This window comes from Lepidochelys kempii, chromosome 8 (assembly GCF_965140285.1).
Source record: "Lepidochelys kempii isolate rLepKem1 chromosome 8, rLepKem1.hap1, whole genome shotgun sequence".
Classification (NCBI taxonomy): domain Eukaryota; kingdom Metazoa; phylum Chordata; order Testudines; family Cheloniidae; genus Lepidochelys; species Lepidochelys kempii.
The window spans coordinates 56,364,401-56,380,468 of NC_136387.1; the positions used below are offsets into that span (position 1 = coordinate 56,364,401).

At 47.0% G+C, this 16,068-nt stretch overlaps 1 protein-coding gene across 1 annotated transcript in view; it reads left to right on the plus strand.

Annotated features, from left to right (window-relative positions):
• Nucleotides 1–16,068, plus strand: part of HMCN1 (hemicentin 1) — a 325,430-nt gene that overhangs the window by 46,878 nt on the left and 262,484 nt on the right. The window contains exon 2 of the mRNA XM_073356688.2: nt 6,299–6,369. Coding sequence (XP_073212789.2) covers nt 6,299–6,369 — 71 coding nt within the window. The remainder of the gene's footprint in view (nt 1–6,298; nt 6,370–16,068) is intronic.

The following is a 16,068-nucleotide window of genomic DNA, read 5'->3' on the forward strand; positions in this document are numbered from 1 at the left end:
AAGTCTATCAATGGCTATTAGCCAGGATGGGCAGGAATGGTGTCTCTCGCCTCTGTTTGCCAGAAGCTGGGAATGAGCTACAGTGAATGGATCACTTGATGATTACCTGTTCTGTTCATTGCCTCTGGGGCACCTGGCACTGGCCACTGTTGGAAGACAGGATACTGGGCTAGATGGGCTTTGGTCTGATCCAGTAAGGCCGTTCCCGTCGGACAAGTTCCCCAGTGATAGCTGGACTTGCAGACAGCTATGAGAGCCTCCCTCAAGAGAGTGCTCCTCTCACTGTTTTGTCCCTTTCAAGAAGGCATTTTCTGTTTGTTGCTTATTCCTGTTTTTTAAAAAAAACCCTTTCTGAAACAAAATAAAACTTTTTGTCTCCTACACACAGTAGTTGCTGCTGTGGCAATTGGCACATTTGCAGACTACAAATCACAGTCAGGAAGCAATCAAAATGGTTATTTCAGATGGCAAGTAAACAAAACATGGCAGAATGCATTACATAAAGACACATTACTGGTGCTCATTGTCAAAATGGTGCTTCAAAGCCTCCCTGATTCGAATAGCCACTCTTGTCCCCCTCTAATAGTCCTGGTACCTGGCTGCTCAAAATCAGCTGCTAGGCGATCTGCATCCATGCTCAATCCCTAGGGAAACTTTCCCCCTTAGCTTCACAAATATTATTCAGTATATAGCAGGCCTCTATGACCATGGGAATATTTTCCTCACTGAGGTCTAACTTGCCATAAAGGCAATGCCAGTGAGCCTTTAATTTGACAAACACGCATTCAGTGCTCATTCTGCACCTGCTCAGCTATTGTTGAAGTGCTCCTTGCCGCTGTCTAGGTTTCCCGTGTAAGGCTTCATGGGAGTAAGAAGTACACTGGGCTCCCAGGATCACTATGGACAATTCAGTATCCTGCATTAGTACCTTCTGGTCTGCAAAGAAAGTCCCTGCTTTCAGTTTTCAGTATAGGCCCATGTTCATGAAGATGCATGTGGCATGCACCTTCTCTGACCACCCAGCATTAATATCAGTGAAATGACCCTGGTATCCACAAGCACATGTAATACCATGGAAAAGTACTCCTTTCTTATTGATGTACTCTGTCAGAAGATGGTCTGGGGCCAAAATTGGGATATGCATGCCATCTATTGCCCTGCTGCAGTTAGGGAATCACATTGCCGCAAAGCCAGCCACTATTTCACACACATTTTCAAGACTCACAGTCCTTTATAGCAGGATGTGATTAATGGCCCTGCACACTTGCATGAATGCAATGCCTACAGTGACTCCAAACCGATTCATTACTGACTCGTAGCAGTCTGGACTTGTTAGCTTCCACACAGCAGTTGCCATATGTTTCTCCACCGAGAGGGCAGCTCTCATTTTGGTGTGCTTGTGCCACAGGGCGGGGGTGAGCTCCACAAACAGTTCCAGGAAGGTGGCTTTGCACTTCCGAAAGGTCTGCAGCCACTACTTCTCATCCCAGACATGCGTAACAACGCGATCTCACCACTCAGTGCTTGTTTCCTGAGTCCAAAAGCGATGGTCCACTGTGTGCAGCTGCTCTGTGAATGCCAAAAATAATCTGGAATTTTCTTTCCATGGCACGCAGGAGGACAGGCACCATGGATTCCTATTCAGATTTGAAGGTCATATAATACTGTATGATCAGCTGCATTGTGTTCCTAACACTGATCACAACACTAGAGAGCAGTGCAGGATCCATGGTTTCAGGAAGAGATGGCAGACAAACAGTATACAGGGGCTGTTGAAAAAGGGCGTGAAACGTAGTCGGAAGACCATGGAATGATGGGACAGAAAATACTGCAATGTGGGACGTTGAGCCTGCTCCCATGATGCACTGCAATCCACTCCGCTTCCTCACAACTCCTAGCTGCAGAAGGTGGTGAGTTGCACCGTGGGATAGCTACCCACAGTGCACTGCTCTCTCCACTGATGCTAGAGTGCCAACTGTGGATGCACTCCACCAACACAAGGAATGTTGTGTGAATATGCACAAGCGATATAATTATAGCAGTTTATGATCACTGGCATAACTTGCATCGACTTAACTTTGTATTGTAGACATAGCCTCAGTTGTGGAGTGTGGGGAGAGAAAAGCATCAGAGTAATGAAGAATGGAGGAAACCTCCATAATGAATGAAATCCCAGCTTTGCCAGTGTAGGTGCCTAAAGTTAGTCCCTTTAATCTATATTTAAGCACCTGAATGTATGCATTCACATTAGAAAATTTTCTAGCTTCCCTTCACCTCGGAAGCAATTTAACACCCAGAAAATGAAATCAAATATGGCTTTTGCTGTACTCCAATGATCTGTTTGCAGGTTCCATGACATTTTAACATGAATTAAACCTAAAGCAGCAGCTGTTCAGTTGAAGGCATGCAACTTGTTTGGAAGTTGTGTGTGTGTGTGTGTTTTTACTGTGATTTCATGCACTACTATGGCAGTTGAGCATGCAGATAAACTGGTAATTAGATGTATTAGTTGGTCACTTATTTGGGTGCAATTACTACTACTCTATAGAAATTAGGCACATAAATACAACATTTATGCATACACATTTCTGAAAATCAGGCACTAAAAGGTATTTTGATTACTAATTTATTATTTGTATTCTCATAGTGCCTAGAAACCCCAGTCAAGGACTAGAACCCCACAGTGCTAGGTGCTATATACACTCAGGACAAAAGGTCCATGCCCCAAAAAGCTTACAGTCTAAGTATAAGACAAGCAGATGGATAGAGAAAGATGGGAGAGTACAAGGAAACAATGTGACAAGATTGTCTCAATAGAAAAGATACTGAGTGAGGAAGGAATAGAACACTCAAGCTGAGTGAACAGTTTGATGGGGGAAAATGTTATGTTCTACTTTTTGGGGGGATGGAGGTGGTGGATTTACTTGTGGGGGATCAGCTGAATGGAAAGAAAAGCAGGGCAAGGGGGACAGGGCAGGGGTGGAGAGGGTTGGAGCAAACAGTCAATCAGTGAAGGGCAGTGAAAGTCCAAGAATATTATATAGTTGTATGTGACCAGAGATTTCTGCTTTGGCTGCTTCTGTCCCTGTCTGCTGCAGTGTCTGGCTGGGCGCTCTCTGCAGTTTTTCCCCAAGTGCATATGGTGATATCTTGTGTAATTTAATTCCATAAAGTATTTTGTATAGTGTTTATGAAGTCTGATATACAAGATAAAGTTGTATTGTGTTGCATGGTAACTGTTACCAAGAATGCCCCTTACATTCCTTCCAGCCCTGTGGCAGGGTATTAAGGCCAAGTCAGCTCTCTGTGCCTTTTAGTGACACAGTTGTGCCGCTACAGCTGTGCCACTAAGAGGCACACAGTGTAGCCACTTTTTGTTGGCAGCATAGAGCTCTCCTGCCGAGAAAAAAAAACTTCCACCCCCAACAAGTGGCAGTAGCTTTGTCAGCAGGAGAGCTCTCCCGCCAACGAAGTGCTGTTCACACTGGCACTTTTCGTTGGTAAAATTTTTGTCGTTCGGCGTGTGTGTGTGGTTTTTTTTACACCCCTGAATGACACAAGTTTCACCGACGAAAATCCAGTGTAGACAAAGCCTGAGAGTCATGCGTAGTGCCTCTGAAATGGAGAGAGTACCTCTTCATCGTTATCAGTGTTCACTATATCTAGCACTTGTCTTTTGTTTTATTACTCTCTGGTTTAGCAATAACATGGCAATTTCATTGACTCTGACACAGGCAGCGTACGCATGTGCTAAACTTCTAAGAGTGATTAAAATTAATGTTTACTGTATATTGACAACTTCACCATCTTGAGTTAAAATCCAAATTAATTATTCTGTGAAGAAGCTTGAATCCCATTTTTTTCCTCTCTCAAGCTTGTTATGGAATTTCAGTCCCGGTTGCCAGTATGCAATAATGGGAAATGACCTTATGGACGAAAATTATGAATGTAGCCACCCTGTCAATGTTTGTATGTCCAGCAGGTATGAGATGCAAGTAATTGGAGTGGAACTGCTCCACTTATCTGGTGGGGAAAAAAATCAACCATAAAATCAAGATGAAAACTAATTGTACAGATATTTGTCTTTTTTTGGTGTTCACTTTCAAAGACAGGAGTCCACTCCCTGTTTAAAACTGGGCAAGATCTTCACTTGGTTTAAATTGGCTATTGTGATTTAAATCAGCTAAGGATCTGGCTCCATGTCTCCAATAGTGAGTTTCTAGATCTCTTTTTGATAAGCAGAGAAAATATTTTCAAAAGCACTTACTGCTCTGGGATTTAAAAGTCTAGTTCGTAGAGTGGATGAAGAAATAAATGAGCTGGTGGTTACTGTATGCATGCATGCGCATATATAATATGCCACACATTGCCTATATTAAGAACAATGGTTGTCAATGGATAGACCTCAACCTAAGCAGTTTGGAAACAACTTGCAGGCATATGCTTTTAAAGAAGCTGAAAGGAAGAAGAGGAAATGAGCCGGTGAGTGAATGTGAGGCAGGATTAGGGTGGGAAAAGGGGAAACAAAATTACTCAAAGAAGAACAGTGTTCTTAAAATCAACAGCTTTTTAATGAACATGTTAAATAGTTTAACAAACAGCATTTATGGATAAATGGCTCAAATCAAAGCCATAATAAAAGTCTTAAGGCATCTATAAGATCATAACACTAGGAAATATTTTGTGTGATCTCTCTGATGACCTTTGTAAACCAAGTGAAAACTACACAGTGCCAGGCGTTCATAAACACAGCCCCAAAATAAACCCTTGTGTGTGATCATACTAGATTGCAGCCACGGTTGCTGCTGAAAGTGCTATCAAGTGAAGCTTTGTCTGGATGGTTTGAAAGGAAAAAATATCAAGATTACATGGATATTAAATGCTCACTCAAGGCTTGTCCACACATGAAAGGTAATCTGGAATAAGGTAGGGTGTGGATTTAAAGTGGATTAACTATTAACTTCATATGTGGATGCTTTTATTCCAGATTAAGAGCATCCAACTAATTGGGAATAGTTAATCAGGAATAGCTATTATATATCCCCATTTAGAAAAGCTCTAACTTGTAGCAAGGATGGGAAATAAATGTGGACACTCGTGAAAACATTTTGCTATAAGCAAACTGGATGATGATTTGGAGGACATCAGGAGGGAATGGATGGCTTGGGGGCAGGGTGTTAATTATTTAAATATTTAAGGTGATATTTAAACTTGCCAGTATGAATAGAGCCCTGTGATTACTGAAAGTTATTTCCTGGTGGTTTGATGGCCAGTTGAGTTGAATTTGATGATGCTCAGGTTGGTTGTCAGTGGACACATGCCTACACCACAAAACCCAGAATTGGAATTGATTTCTAGTTTATGCTTTTGCTGGCAGTTTTTTGCTCTGAGAGACCAGGGAGTGACCAGGCATGGAGGCTGACCTATGTACTCCTTTCTAGAAGGGAGATGTCCTTCAGGCCTGGCCTGGCCCTTGAGGTACATTTGTGTAACATTGGTGGGAGAAGCTTGCTGATCTGTTCTGTGGCTAAAGGACTTCAGTTTCCTCACGCTCAGCCACACAACTACATCTGAAACAAACTCATATTAATTTCTGGTGCAACCACTTCCCCCTTCCCAATCACCAGGAGTAATACAAATATGGGGCAAAAGAAAACAGCAGTGCATGTATGTGAGAGAGATAGACACATACAGACAGGTCAGTGTATATGTATGTGTTTAAGACACATGGAACTAAGAATAATATTTGTACAAAATTATCAGAGTTGTTTTTAATTATTCAAGACTGGTAGACTTAAAATCAGACCCACCTTCTCTGTAAATCAGCTGCCCTCTGTTGCACATAACCCCTCAACTCTCCTTTAACATAGTCATTTAAATGGCTATCCTTTCCCAAGTGCTAATATGCAAAGTGCTTAGTGTCAAAAATTAGTAATTGAAAGCTGTAGTATTTTGCTTTACCTGGAGCTGGCTGGCTGCAGAAAGGGAAGCATGCTTCACTGTCAAAAGGTGTGGTATAGTAGTGCATATGTTCCCCAAGCATGCTGGGGATGGGAAAGATAATGCCCAATACCGGTCAGTGCCTTGAAATAGTATTCTGCTCTTTTGTCATTAAATACAATGTTATTGCTTTCCTTTATTTAAAAAAAAAAACAACAACCAAAAAACAAAAATGCTTTTAAAACTACCAGATTGTATGACTGAAATGATGGACTCTCAGGGGAACTGTAATTTTATAGTCTTTGGGATTTTACTGCAATCTCATTACACAATTTGAATTTTTTTCTTTTCATTCCAGAAATTGGCCCAGTAACAATTACCACAGATTCCAAGAAATTTCAGTATGAACTCCGGGAACTTTATGTTCAGGTGAGTAACTTACCTGTTCTGTATACGGTACTTGCTATGGTCCTTATTTCCTTAGACTTCTTTCTCACTTGTTGTTTCTACTAGAGGCCCTAGTCAGGCCCTATTACGCTAGCTGACCTGCGGGCATAATTGACACCCATGTGACTTTTTCTACAGCAGGGTGACTAAACTTACTGATCTTGTTCAACAATATAAAATACTAGAACAAGTTGGAAAATTCTGAGAATTATTTTGTAATTTTTTTTTTACTGATTCTATCAGCTGGTTTCAGAGTAGCAGCCGTGTTAATCTGTATTCGCAAAAAGAAAAGGAGTAGTTGTAGCACCTTAGAGACTAACCAATTTATTTGAGCATAAGCTTTTGTGAGCTACAGCTCACTTCATCGGATGCATGAAGTGGAAAATACAGTGAGGAGATTTATGTACACACAGACCATGAAAAAATGGGTGTTTATCATACACATTGTAAGGAGAGTGATCACTTAAGATGAGCTATTACCAGCAGGAGAGTGGGGGGGGGGGGAGAGAAAACCTTTTGAAGTGATAATCAAGGTGGGCCATTTCCAGGAGTTAACAAGAACGTCTGAGGAACAGTGGGTGGGTAGAAGGGGGGAATAAACAAGGGGAAATAGTTTTACTTTATATAATGACTCAACCACTCCCAGTCTCTATTCAAGCCTAAGTTAATTGTATCCAATTTGCAAATTAATTCCAATTCAGCTGGTTGAAACACTGCAAATAATTTGTTGAAATTTTTCAATTTTCTATATTTGGGAAAAATTTGTCTGCAGTGTTGAAACATTTCAGCCAGCTCTACAAAATATCTAATTCAATTAATATACATATCCAAAGGTTGTGTGACATCATCCACCAGAGTACCACCTGAAACAGGCTGATTAAAGGTAAATTTTCCATCAGATTGACACAGTTCTTGAAGCACTCTGTCATCGTGCAAATCTCCTAAGTTGTGTCTTTAGCTGTGCTCATGAGTGAGATGGCGCAGAGTGGGAATCACCTTCGGGCCTGATTCGGGTCTTACACTGATGTAAATCATCAAGAGTAACTCCTTTGCAGTCAGTGGAATTACATTGGTTTAAAGGTGCTGTAAATGAGATCAGAATTGGGCCACTACGTGAAGGATTTGGATGGGCTGCCATTAGGGCACATCTTCACTGGCAACGTTAAAGTGCTGCTGTGGCACCAGCCCACCTCCACGAGGGGAATAGCTACCAGTGCTGTGAGCGCGGCTCCCAGCACGGGTGCACTCTCTATGCTGGCACTTTACAGCTCTGAAACTTGCAGCGCTCAGGTGGGTGTTTTTTCACACCCCGAGTGAGAAAGTTGCAGCATTGTAAAGTGCCAGTGTAGACAAGCCCTTAGTCAAATAAGACCTGGTCTATTTCCTCTTTAAAACAATGGAAAAATTCCCGTGCCAGATTGGGGCAGTGTTTGGAAGTTCAATCCTTCCCTTCTTAGAGTATTGCCTGAGTGACAGCTTGTCTACATTTACAGCGCTGCAGCAGCACAGCTGCGTTGCTGTAGCACTTAGTGAAGATCCCACCTACACCGGTGGGAGAGCTGCTTCTGTCGGCATAGGTACTCCACCTCCCCGAGGAACGGTAGGGCTTCTGCCATCAACACAGTGCTGTCTACATTGGAGATTAGGTCAGTGTAACTACACTGCTCTGGGGTGTGGATTTTCCACGCTTGAGCAATGTTGTTATACCGAGGTAAGTTCCCAGTGTAGACCAAGCCTTAGTAGTGTGGGACCGGGGCAGGTCTACACTGCAAAATTAAGTCATTGACGTATAGCTACCACAGTAATTGAATTGGTTTTATTCGTCCACACTACGCTCCTTGTGTTGATGGTCAGAGTCCTCACCGGAAGCACTTACACTGATTTAACTGCCAGTGTGTGGTATTATGGCAGAATTTCTGAAAGGCAGCAACCGTCGATGTAAGCAACACAGTGTCAACGCTGCGTTGACCTAACAACATTGACTTGAGCGCTATGCATCTCATGGAGGTGGAGTTGTTATTAAGTCAGTGTAGTGGGAAAATTACTTCGGTGGGAGCTGCATGTTAGTGTAGATGCTCACAGAGTTAGGTTGATGTAAGCTGCTGTACATTGACTTAACTCTGTACTGGAGACTAGGTCTAGATCTTCTGTGGCTGAAGAGCAGATCTGGCTTAGAAAACTAGCATTAGGATGAATCCTTTTAATAAAAAGCTACTTGTAAATGGGTGGTGCTCATTTGTGTAACATAATGAATACAATTTAAAATGTAGCAGAAAATTCTAAACTAGAAATTCAGAGAAAACAACAATATATTTTGAATAATAAAACCCAACAACCCTGTTTTGACATTTGGCTTAAAGTTGTAGTTTAAAAATGGCTGCCATTCTCAAGTTTGTTTTTCATAACTGGCATAGAGAAAAATAACTTGAAAAACTGTGCTGTTTTCTAGATTAAAAGAAGCCAAAAGCAAATCATAGAATCATAGAATATAAGGGTTGGAAGGGACCTCAGGAGGTCATCTAGTCCAACCCCCTGCTCAAAGCAGGATCAATCCCCAATTAAATCATCCCAGCCAGGGCTTTGTCAAGTCTGACCCTAAAAACTTCTAAGGAAGGAGATTCTACCACCTCCCTAGGTAACGCATTCCAGTGTTTCACCACCCTCCTAGTGAAAAAGTTTTTCCTAATATCCATCCTAAACCTCCCCCACTGCAACTTGAGACCATTACTCCTTGTCCTGTCCTCTTCTACCACTGAGAATAGTCTAGAACCATCCTCTCTGGAACCACCTCTCAGGTAGTTGAAAGCAGCTATCAAATCCCCCCCTCATTCTTCTCTCCTGCAGACTAAACAATCCCAGTTCCCTCAGCCTCTCCTCATAAGTCATGTATTCCAGACCCCTAATCATTTTTGTTGCCCTTCACTGGACTCTCTCCAATTTATCCACATCCTTCTTGTAGTGTGGGGCCCAAAACTGGACACAGTACTCCAGATGAGGCCTCACCAATGTCGAATAGAGGGGAACGATCACGTCCCTCGATCTGCTCGCTATGCCCCTACTTATACATCCCAAAATGCCATTGGCCTTCTTGGCAACAAGGGCACACTGCTGACTCATATCCAGCTTCTCGTCCACTGTCACCCAAGGTCCTTTTCCGCAGAACTGCTGCCTACCCATTCGGTCCCTAGTCTGTAGCTGTGCATTGGGTTCTTCCGGATTAAGTGCAGGACCCTGCACTTATCCTTATTGAACCTCATCAGATTTCTTTTGGCCCAATCCTCCAATTTGTCTAGGTCCCTCTGTATCCTATCCCTGCCCTCCAGCGTATCTACCACTCCTCCTAGTTTAGTATCATCCGCAAATTTGCTGAGAGTGCAATCCACACCATCCTCCAGATCATTTATGAAGATATTGAACAAAACCGGCCCCAGGACCGACCCCTGGGGCACTCCACTTGACACCGGCTGCCAACTAGACATGGAGCCATTGATCACTACCCGTTGAACCCGACAATCTAGCCACCTTTCTACCCACCTTATAGTGCATTCATCCAGCCCATACTTCTTTAACTTACTGACAAGAATACTGTGGGAGACTGTGTCAAAAGCTTTGCTAAACTCAAGAAACAATACATCCACTGCTTTCCCTTCATCCACAGAACCAGTAATCTCATCATAGAAGGCGATTAGATTAGTCAGGCATGACCTTCCCTTGGTGAATCCATGCTGACTGCTCCTGATCACTTTCCTCTCATGTAAGTGCTTCAGGATTGATTCTCTGAGGACCTGCTCCATGATTTTTCCGGGGACTGAGGTGAGGCTGACTGGCCTGTAGTTCCCAAGATCCTCCTCCTTCCCTTTTTTAAAGATGGGCACTACATTAGCCTTTTTCCAGTCATCTGGGACTTCCCCCGTTCGCCACGAGTTTTCAAAGATAATGGCCAATGGCTCTGCAATCACAGCCGCCAATTCCTTTAGCACTCTCGGATGCAACTCGTCCGGCCCCATGGACTTGTGCACGTCCAGCTTTTCTAAATAGTCCCTAACCACCTTTATCTCCACAGAGGGCTGGCCATCTACTCCCCATGTTGTGATGCCCAGCGCAGCAGTCTGGGAGCTGACCTTGTTAGTGAAGACAGAGGCAAAAAAAGCATTGAGTACATTAGCTTTTTCCACATCCTCTGTTACTAGGTTGCCTCCCTCATTCAGTAAGGGGCCCACACTTTCCTTGGCTTTCTTCTTGTTGCCAACATACCTGAAGAAATCCTTCTTGTTACTCTTGACATCTCTTGCTAGCTGCAGCTCCAGGTGCGATTTGGCCCTCCTGATTTCATTCCTACATGCCCGAGCATTATTTTTATACTCTTCCCTGGTCATATGTCCAACCTTCCACTTCTTGTAAGCTTCTTTTTTATGTTTAAGATCTGCTAGGATTTCACCGTTAAGCCAAGCTGGTCGCCTGCCATATTTACTATTCTTTCGACTCATCGGGATGGTTTGTCCCTGTAACCTCAACAGGGATTCCTTGAAATACAGCCAGCTCTCCTGGACTCCTTTCCCCTTCATGTTAGTCCCCCAGGGGATCCTACCCATCTGTTCCATGAGGGAGTCGAAGTCTGCTTTCCTGAAGTCCAGGGTCCGTATCCTGCTGCTTACCTTTCTTCCCTTTGTCAGGATCCTGAACTCAACCAACTCATGGTCACTGCCTCCCAGATTCCCATCCACTTTTGCTTCCCCCACTAATTCTTCCCGGTTTGTGAGCAGCAGGTCAAGAAAAGCTCCCCCCCAGTTGGCTCCTCTAGCACTTGCACCAGGAAATTGTCCCCTACGCTTTCCAAAAACTTCCTGGATTATCTATGCACCGCTGTATTGCTCTCCCAGCAGATATCAGGAAGATTAAAGTCACCCATGAGAACCAGGGTGTGCGATCCAGTAGCTTCTGCGAGTTGCCGGAAGAAAGCCTCATCCACCTCATCCCCCTGGTCTGGTGGTCTATAGCAGACTCCCACTACTACATCACTCTTGTTGCTCACACTTCTAAACTTAATCCAGAGACACTCAGGTTTTTCTGCAGTTTCGTACCAGAGCTCTGAGCAGTCATACTGCTCCCTTACATACAGTGCTACTCCCCCACCTTTTCTGCCCTGCCTGTCCTTCCTGAACAGCTTATATCCATCCATGACAGTACTCCAGTCATGTGAGTTATCCCACCAAGTCTCTGTTATTCCAATCACGTCATAATTCCTTGACGTGTTTGCAAATAATTTGCAGATCAGATGAAGCTTGTAATAAATGTTCAGCAAAGTTTTAGTTCCAAACAACTTGTTTAAAAATTACTGTAAAGTTCTATTTAAGTTATGATTTATTTATTTTTTAATTCTAGCCAATGGCATATTGTTTTAATAACTTCATATTCAAACTGTGGGCATTTAAATAAGTTAATATAAGTACACAAAATACATCAATTTGAATGAACTATAACCTTTGAAAGACCAGAAATTTAAAATTTAAAAAGTAATTGGAACTATGTAAATTTTTTTAGGATATTTTGATTAAAACTTCTGGGTTTCTCCCAGAGCAGTGAAGCATTTTCCAACTGCTTGCCATTTGTGTGTTTCCAAGTAAAGCATTTAAGAGACAGAAAATTGAGTTGAAAGAGAAAGCTGGAAAAAACAAAAGCAGTTTGAGAAGCAGATCATCTTTACATTGCAACAGGAGAGATTAATGCAGATGGAAAGGATATGGAACAATTATTCTTATTAATCAAAAAGGAGAGAATTCGTGCCAAATATTAAATATTTTAAGGAAGAGCTGATAACTATCAGAACAATTAGACAGTGTAATGAGCTGCCAAGGGAGATAATGAAATTTGTCTTCATTAGACATCATCAAGGCTAAACTTGACATCCATCTAGGAGGGGTCATTTGTGGATAACGAAATCAATCTGTCCACAAAACAAAAGCACAGACTGAATGAGTCGCTAGAAGGGGCGCTTCCAATACAAGCCTAATCCTTAAGCCCTTACTGTTATTATTTATATCCACTGATTTCAGTGGGTCTAATCTTGAGAGTAAGGGTGAGATGACTATTGTCTATATGCTATGTGACAAAGTTCCTCCTCTACCTTGGTGGGTCTTGTGCTTATTGGTGGATTTGCTTGCCTTGGAGCTTCACGGCAGCCCTCAGTTTGGCCGTTTTCGTGAACCCACAGTCCAGGTCAACTCCTCCTGTGTCTGACCAGGAGTTGGGAGGTTTGGGGGGAACCCAGGCCCGCCCTCTACTCTGGGTTCCAGCCCAGGGCCCTGTGGAATGCAGCTTTGTCTAGAATGCCTCCTGGAACAGCTGTGCGATAGCTACAACTCCCTGTGCTACTTCCCCATGGCCTCCTCCCGACACCTTCTTTATCCTCACCATAGGACCTTCCTCCTGGTGTCTGATAATGCTAGTCCTCCAACAGTCCACGTTCTCGCTCCTAGCACCTCTTGCTCCCAGCTCCTTACACACACACACCACAAACTGAAGTGAGCTCCTTTTTAAAACCCAGGTGCCCTGATTAACCTGCCTTAATTGATTCTAGCAGCTTCTCGATTAGAACACCTGCAGCCAATCAGCCTGTCTGTCTTAATTGTCTCCAGAAGGTTCCTGATTGTTTTGGAACCTTCCCTGTTACTGTACCCAGGGAAAAGGGACCTACTTAACCTGGGGCTAATATATCGCCCTTCTATTACTCTCCTGTAGCCCTCTGGCCTGGAGGGAGAAGGAGGGAGAGGGCTGCTGGTACTAGGCCCTGGGCTCTCCCTGCTGCTGCTGCTACTGCTACTGCTGCTCCCCTGGCTGGGCCAGACCACCCCTCCCCCCACCGTTCTCTGCTACCTGGTTGCTGGCCGGCTGCTTGACCCCCCCACCCTCGGGTGCTGCTACTGCTCCAACTGCAGCCCTTTCAGGGGGGGGGAGCCTGCTAGCCCGCTCCCCAGAGGGGAGGGGAGTGAGGGACCCCAGCCCCAGCCATTGCTGCTGTGGACACCACCAAAACCCCCTGAGAGGGGTCCTTTCTGCCTGCCTGGACCACCACCTGGACTTCCTGGAGCTGCTGCTGCAGAGTCTGCTAACTGGAGCTGCTGAAGCCCCGAGGAGGAGAAGGAGAGGACCATCTACCAGTGGGGAAGCACCAAGAGACTTTGCAGACCACCGTGGAGGGGGCCTTAAGACTGAGTAACTTTAGAACTGTGCTCTTGAGGTGGGGGTCTTGATTGTGTTTGCAGTGACACAGGGGGTGTGGTGTGGAGCTGCCCCCCGATCCATCTGTGTGTCCCCCAATCCCCACCACTACCACCACCGCTGCCCCCTCTACCACCCCCACTGGCTGTTTACCATCTGCCTCAGCTCCTGCCTCTGGACTCAGCTGCTTGCTTGGCTTGCCACGCCCTGATTCCACCATTTGGGCCAGAAGCAGCAGCCAGCCTAAACAGACCTTGTGCAAGCGCATGTGCCCCCGCCCCCGGACTGCCCACCCCACAGCTTTGCCCTTTTCTACCTGCCCCGTTTGCCACTTGCAGCCCTTTGCCCCAGCCCCCCCCACTAGCTTCAGTTTGTTTGCCTGCCCCTCCCGTTTCCCTCTGCAGCCTTTGTTTGTTCGCACCGCCCCAGCCTCTGAAGCTAGCCCCTTGGTTTTCCTGCCCTAACTCCAGCCCGCTTAGCCCCTTGCTCTGTGCGCTCATGCCCCCTCCCATGCGCTTGTACCACTCCCCATTTTAGTTTAAACCCTCTTCACTGCACCCCCAATGTTGTTGTATCCCCTCAACTCTAATGCAGCTAGAGGAGCCGGAATTCCACCCCGTGTCGGCGACTGACCCCTAACCCCTGTTTTGTTCCCCCATCCAGCCCACCGCTTTTGGTGCCCTCCTCCCCTGCCTGCAGCCTAGCGGGGAGGAGTGGTCGACCTGCTTCCCCTTTCCCCTCCTCCTTCTGGTGTTTCCCCTTCCCTCCCTGCTCACAATGGTGGGGGACAAGATGGGTGGGGTCCCTCCAGCAGCCCCAGCTACCCCTCCCCCACCTGCCCCTCCGTCACCCCCCCAAGCCTCTACCTCCGCTGCCATTGCCGAACCACCTGCCATCGCCCCCGCTGGGGTGCCGGCAGCAGCAGGCACCGGGGTGACCTCCGCTGCTGCCACGTCCCTCACCCCCTCAGATGCTGGGGGAGCCCCCCCAGCCAGCGGGAAGGGCCAGGGTAAGAAGAAGGGGAAGGGCCCCACGAAAAAGACCAGGCCCTCCATGGCAGGGGCTACCCCCACTGCCGTGGCCCTACCACCGGCCGCGGTGTCCCTCCCCGCTGTTCCCTCCACCAGCTCTGCGGGTGTCCCTCCCCTGGCCCCCAGGGCATACTCTCAGATGGTGGCAGCCCCCCCGCCTGCCACTACGTCATCTCTTCCGCCCACCGCCTGTGCTACCATCTATAGCGGCCGGGGCCCCTTTCCCACCATGACCAGGAAGCATGGCATCTGTTGCCTCCTGGTGCCTGCCTCACCCCACGTGGAGACCTACGTGCGGGCGTTGGTGAGGGTGGTGGGGTCCACGGCCATTGTGGCAGCCTCCAAAATGTATGGCAAGATCGTCTTCTTCTTAGCATTGGAGGCTGCCACCCAGGAGGCGGTGGAGAAGGGCCTGGTGTGGGGGGGTGTTCGTCCCCCTGGAGTCGCTAGCGGACCTGGGCATCTGCCTGGTCCTGACCTCTGTCCCTCTCTTTCTTCCCAATGCCGCCCTGTTACCTGCCCTCTCCACCCTGGGGAAACCCATCTCCGTGGTCAGCCCTCTCCCATTGGGCTGCAAAGATCCCATCCTCGGTCACGTCCTCTCGTTCAACTGCTGCCGGCGGCATGTGATGGAGAGGCGCTCGAGGGGTCCTTCCTGGTCCCCTACCAGGGGGCCTATTACTGGGTGCACTGCTCCACGGGGGAGGCCAGGTGCTACCTCTGCTGGGCGATGGGGCACGTCCGGAAGGACTGCCCCTTGGCCCGGCAAGGAGGGGCATCCGGGACTCCTGAGCCCCGACAGGGCACCGGCTCCGTCATCGCCGATGCCCCTGGCTTCCTGGTGCCCGAAGCCACCCCTCCTCCTTCCCAGTCCACCACTGCTCCTGCTCGGGCCCAAGGGGCACCTCCTCCACTATGCCCAGACGAGCGGGAGAGCCCTGCTCCCGCTGCTTGCAATCTGGCGGGGCCTGTGGAGCAGGGTCAGCAGGGACACCGCCGGGCATGGGAGAGGGCCCGCCCCAAGGGGAATCTTCCCTCCCTCATGCTGCCCCACCGTTACCCCCCCAAGTCCCTGAGCTATCGCCTCTGCCCCCTGACATGACCCCTGCTAGCCACCCCCTGGATGATGCCATGGAGGGCTGGGCCCTAGTCCAGGGGAAGCAGGGCAAGCAGAAGGCTCGAGCTCTGCTTCTCCCATCCGCTGTGGAGGCCCCCTGGAAGACCAGGAAGGGGGTACCGATGCCAAGCCTTCCGCTTTGCCCACGTGTGTATTCCATCCACCGGTGCTGGCTGGGGAAGATGTCGCAGCACCAGAAGGCAGTATCTCCCCTCCACGGGAGTCCCTCCCCTCCGAGGCCCCCGAGGGAGCCCCTCCTGCCCTGAAACCATCTGAAGCCTCTGTGAGCCCCGAGGTGACCGTCGCATCAGGTGC